The sequence below is a fragment of the Limulus polyphemus genome, unplaced genomic scaffold (assembly GCF_000517525.1).
Source record: "Limulus polyphemus unplaced genomic scaffold, Limulus_polyphemus-2.1.2 Scaffold7216, whole genome shotgun sequence".
In the NCBI taxonomy this organism is placed as follows: Eukaryota; Metazoa; Arthropoda; class Merostomata; order Xiphosura; family Limulidae; genus Limulus; species Limulus polyphemus.
Window position 1 is genome coordinate 14,243 of NW_013672826.1, and position 5,327 is coordinate 19,569.

At 34.6% G+C, this 5,327-nt stretch overlaps 1 protein-coding gene across 1 annotated transcript in view; it reads left to right on the forward strand.

The window, feature by feature from the left end:
• LOC106474431 (regulating synaptic membrane exocytosis protein 2-like) overlaps nucleotides 1-5,327 on the forward strand; it is a gene marked incomplete at its 3' end in the record, with an annotated part of 37,555 nt that overhangs the window by 13,231 nt on the left and 18,997 nt on the right. Inside the window, exons 4-6 of the mRNA XM_022402739.1 lie at nucleotides 2,732-2,793; nucleotides 3,383-3,513; nucleotides 4,956-5,086. Coding sequence (XP_022258447.1) covers nucleotides 2,732-2,793; nucleotides 3,383-3,513; nucleotides 4,956-5,086 — 324 coding nt within the window. The remainder of the gene's footprint in view (nucleotides 1-2,731; nucleotides 2,794-3,382; nucleotides 3,514-4,955; nucleotides 5,087-5,327) is intronic.

Consider the following 5,327-nt stretch of genomic DNA (forward strand, 5'->3'; position numbering starts at 1 on the left):
CTCAGATATTTACTGGAGTTTATTGGTCAGATACTTCCTGGATTAGACATTTACTGGAGTTTATTGGTCAGATACTTCCTGGATTAGACATTTACTGGAGTTTAGTCAAATGCTTCTTAGTTCAAACATTTACTGGAGTTTATTGGTCAGATGCTTCCTGGATCAGACATTTATTGGAGTTTTAGTCAGATGCTTACTTGATCAGACATTTACTGGAGTTTAGTCAGACTCTTCCTGAATCAGACATTTACTGGAGTTTATTGTTCAGATACTTTCTGAATAAGACATTTACTGGAGTTTAGTCAGATGCTTCCTAGATCAGACTTTTCAGAAGCGATAGATCGGTCGAGGTGGGTCAATTCCGTGACTTCCTCTTCGCCAGATCACTCCACTAGACTTCTTTCTTTGGGGGTATGTTAAGGACATCGTGTATTGCACACCTATAGCAAACATCGTAGAGCTAAAGACCAGGATAACGGATGCCATTGCCACTGTAACTATGGGCATGCTGCTACGAACGTAAACTGAGATCGGATATCGGTTAGACGTGCTGAGAGCCACTAATGGTGCACACGTGGAAGTCTACTGACATGTGAATAAAAACTGATTGAGTTGGGCTACAAGATGTTGAAAACTGCTTGGTTGTATTTCTCTAGTTATTTAATTATTAAATTTTAAAATATTTAATAGGAAAGGTAATTTTGGACCACCCTGTATTTTAACCTCTCATCTTAACTACTATAATCAATTATAATTCTACAAATATACCTTCTTTAATCATCTTGTGGCAAAATAATATTTACGCCAAAAATTCGCTGTCAATCAAGTGGCAAGTTTGATTGATTTGATTTATTTTTATTCACCTAATTGATAAAATAGTACATAACACTCTCTTATGTCAGTCTATTGGTATTTCTAGTAGCTTAGAGACACGTAAAATACTTATAGAAAACCTATAGGTCATTCCTTTTGTTGAGATATTACACTCAATCCAACTCTACGATAGATTGTTGGGTCTTGTTTTGGGGACGAAGACATACTGATTTCAAAAAGGGTTTAATAACAAAAATTTACCACTAAAGCACGTAACCTTATCAACCCTCACGTAGTACGAAGTTTCTTTTAATTACAATAATAATTATGGTTTAAAACAACATCTGAAATGAACTCGGCAGCTATTAAAGATGGAACCTACTTCTTGAGAACTGTCACAAATACTGCCACTCACTTTGTTATCATCTTCACGATTTTGGTATTCGAGAAATATCCAGTTTTTACACCTCTTCATTCTTCAGTGACTACAAATAACTCCACTCATCATTTCTTCTGATCTTCTCTCATTAGTCATTACAAGTAATTCTACTTCTTATTTATTCTGCTCTTCTCTCTCTGCAGGAGTTAAGTCAGGAGGATCAAAACTAAAGATACTAGAGGTCAATATTGGTCCATGAGTTAAGTCAGGAGGATCAAAATTAAAGATACTAGATGTCAATATTGGTCCATGAGTTAAGTCAGGAGGATCAAAACTAAAGATACTAGAGGTCAATATTGGTCCATGAGTTAAGTCAGGAGGGTCAAAACTAAAGATACTAGATGTCAATATTGGTCCATGAGTTAAGTCAGAAGGATCAAAACTAAAGATACTAGATGTCAATATTGGTCCATGAGTTAAGTCGGGAGGATGAAAACTAAAGAAATTAGAGGTTAACATTAAACCATGATTTAAGTCAGAAAGATCAAAATTAAATAAATTATAGGTTAACATTAAACAAGGAATTAAGTCAGGAGAATCAAAACTATATATATTAAAGTTGATTTATCATTGAGTTCAAAGGTTAAAGCTCTTTGTGATTATGAAGTATGCTCGAGCTTTGTTTAAATGAAGCTTTGAATGAATATATCAGCTACTATTACCATGATTACTTTACAAATGATGTCCAAATAGTTCGTGTCTTTATCTGAATTTTTGTAAATGTTTATGCATTTCTCAAGAACCTTGGTAACATTTTAAATGACCTTCATAATGTCCAGAATCTCAGCCAAATTGAATGAAGTTCGGTAGATTGTAATGTAGACGACAGTAGTTGTTGGGCATATTTCTGTAACTTAGAAAGGAGTAATTTACCTGTAGCCAAATGTTTCTTAATTTACTCCATCTAAAAAATTAGATTCTCTTAATGTTTTGAGATATTTCGTAGAGAAAAGAGAATATAGATTAGTAAAATTTGTCAAAACAAACTATTGAAGTACTTTACAAATCGTAAAGCTTTAACGTTCTATTTCCCGCTTTCACAAAATAAAAAGGGTAAGGTTTATAGTACTGGAAAGTTCTCTCTCTATGTGTGTATATATATATATATATTTGGTTAAATAACTAGAAAGTAGTTTTCAACACCTAACACAAGTGTGTTCTGCAGCCCGAATAGTTATCAAAAACAATTGGTAAAATATAACGTCTAAGTTATCTCACTTCAACACTATTATGTCTGTCGGTCTGATGAGCTCTGGTATTAAGCGAAAAGCTTCGGCGTCACTGTATATATATATATATATAAATATAATGCGGTTGATATATTATTACATTCTTCTTTACTTTCACTAATACGTTTTTATAATTTTTATAACATTGCAGTGCTGAACATGTCGTTTCTAAAATGTTCTTGTGTATAATTTTCAAAAAATTTGATGTACCGTTTAAAATAAAAAGTAACTATGCACTCTTGGTTTTTAGCGACGTTGGACGAATGAACGTAAAAGAAGAAACCCTTAGGAGGCAGTCACGAACTCCTTCTGGTGAGAGAACAGTTTTGAAATAATTCATCGGTTATTACTTTTTTTTATCTGAAACACGTTAGTGTTAGGAAGTATAGCATTAAAAAAGTATTTTTGTTTTAGAAGTAACGATAGGTGGTAAAACCTAGTTTAAAAAACTGGTTCATGAATTCTTCAACATAGTTTTTAGCTAGATTTTACCACCTGTGGTTACTACTGTGTTGAATACTTAAAGAACCAATGTTTTTTAACTAGGTTTTACCACCTGTGGTTACTACAATAGGTGGTAAAACCTAGTTAAAAAACTGGTTCTTGAAGTCTTGAACACAGTAGTAACCACAGGTAGTAAAACCTAGTTAAAAAACTGGTTCTTTAAGTATTCAACACAGTAGTAACAATAGGTGATACAATTTTGTCGTTATTATAGGCTTAGATATAGACGTAACTCAGGTAACCCAAACTGATACTGATAGCAACAAACACGTATTACGGTGCTTATTGCATCTTGTTTATTTTGTATTATGACGTCATTTCCGATTAATTTACATTAGTTATCGATCTTACTTTTGCTTTGATCATCAGCTTACTTTGGGTTCTTATGTTTCTACAGACCCAGCTGTCGTCGATCCGAGAAAGCAGAGCAGAACAGAAGGACGAATATCTAACACAGTGACTCCATCTAGCTCTTCTGGTACTGTACTGCTGCGTACTCACACGCCCGTGATTGGCGGAAGGATACAGGTGAGGTGATTTCAGTATTTTGAGTCTTTATTAATAGATTTTTAGTCCATTAATAAAATTGATGAAACACCTATATCGTCTAAAAGATTGTAGATCTGTTTAGTTGATTTTATTTTGGATTTAAAAAAGTCTGGAGTAAAAACTTTTGATTTTCTTAAAATTTAACACAAAGCTGCTCGAGGGCTTTTATAACTTGCCACTTTCACAGTTTCCCATATTTTAAGTCACAGATCAGACTAAGCTAAAACTTTTTTTTTTTGTGCAATAAAAACTACATTCTCAAGCATGTTCGACTGGCGGAGATATCTAAATTCTTCAAATCACTGGCGGTCGGACAGCTTTCATGAATCAATAGATAAACTTATCATGCCTGTGGCTTGTCTATAATAAGTACTGTGTCTCCACTCCCATTTCCAGCAGCATCAGCATAAAAATTAGCTACTTCGATATATCTAAACGTGAGAACACAATGCTTTAGATATATCAAGATAACCCAGAACGTGAAAATAGGAACCCACGTGAAAGTAAGAACCCTTACTACGTTTTCATCTTTAGATACACTAAAGCAACTGTTTTAGGGAGTCTTAACTATGAACTTGGGAACCCGTATTGTGTTCTCACGTTTAGATATATCAAGATAACCCAGAACGTGAAAACAGGAACCCGTATTGTGTTCTGACGTTTAGATATATCAAGATAACCCAGAACGTGAAAATAGGAACCCGTATTGTGTTCTCACGTTTAGATATATCAAGATAACCCAGAACGTGAAAACAGGAACCCGTATTGTGTTCTGACGAAGAAACTTTCGGTTTCCTCGGGTGAGGACATAATACACAAAAGGAAAAGTATGGTTCCAAGAAAGCAGAAAGTTTAAAAGACAACACCTGGATTAGCTGGGGGTTTCTGGGTAAAGTAAATTGATTAGAAGAGACCTTTGATCTGTTGCGTCATTCCTTCCATTGTGAGCTTACCATCAGCCATACGGTTCGTTTTATTTTCTCTAAGACAGTATCTTTTTTTGACAATGCGTGATAAACTCTGTATCTATAAGTCCAAATTACTATATTTATTAATCTTTACATCAACTGATGTTTTTCTATATATCATGATTGTCGAGAAACGTATTACAACGTACTTGACGTATTTCTTCACTATCCTTGCTCTTTCTGTCCATTTCCAGGTAGCCATTGTTCCTGTCTTATAAAGATCATGAGATATTTGAGTTTTACTTCAGTGGCTCATTTTCTTATGTATCTATTTCCAGGACTCACATATAGTCCTCACACACTTAACATATTTTATTAAAATAATCTGGATTAGCTTAACTTAGCCTAAACCTCAATTAACACTGCTAGGATTATGATAATCTGTCGTGAGCTTAATTCTCATATTACTGTCTTATTACAAGAAACCCACGACATACCCTTAAAATCTTTCAGGTTAAGTTCTGGTACGATGTCTCAGTTCTTCAACTCGTGGTCACTGTTGTACGTGCATCCGGATTATCTTTAAGAGATAATCAACAGCCTCGTAATCCATACGTTAAGCTGTTCCTTTTACCGGACAGAAGGTAAGAGTTACCATGGTAATCCATACGTTAAGCTGTTCCTTTTACCGGACAGAAGGTAAGATTTACCATGGTAATCCATACGGTAAGCTGTTCCTTTTACCGGACAGAAGGTAAGATTTATTAAAGTAAACCATACGGTAAGCTGTTCCTTTTACCGGACAGAAGGTAAGATTTACCATGGTAATCCATACGGTAAGCTGTTCCTTTTACCGGACAGAAGGTAAGATTTACCATGGTAATC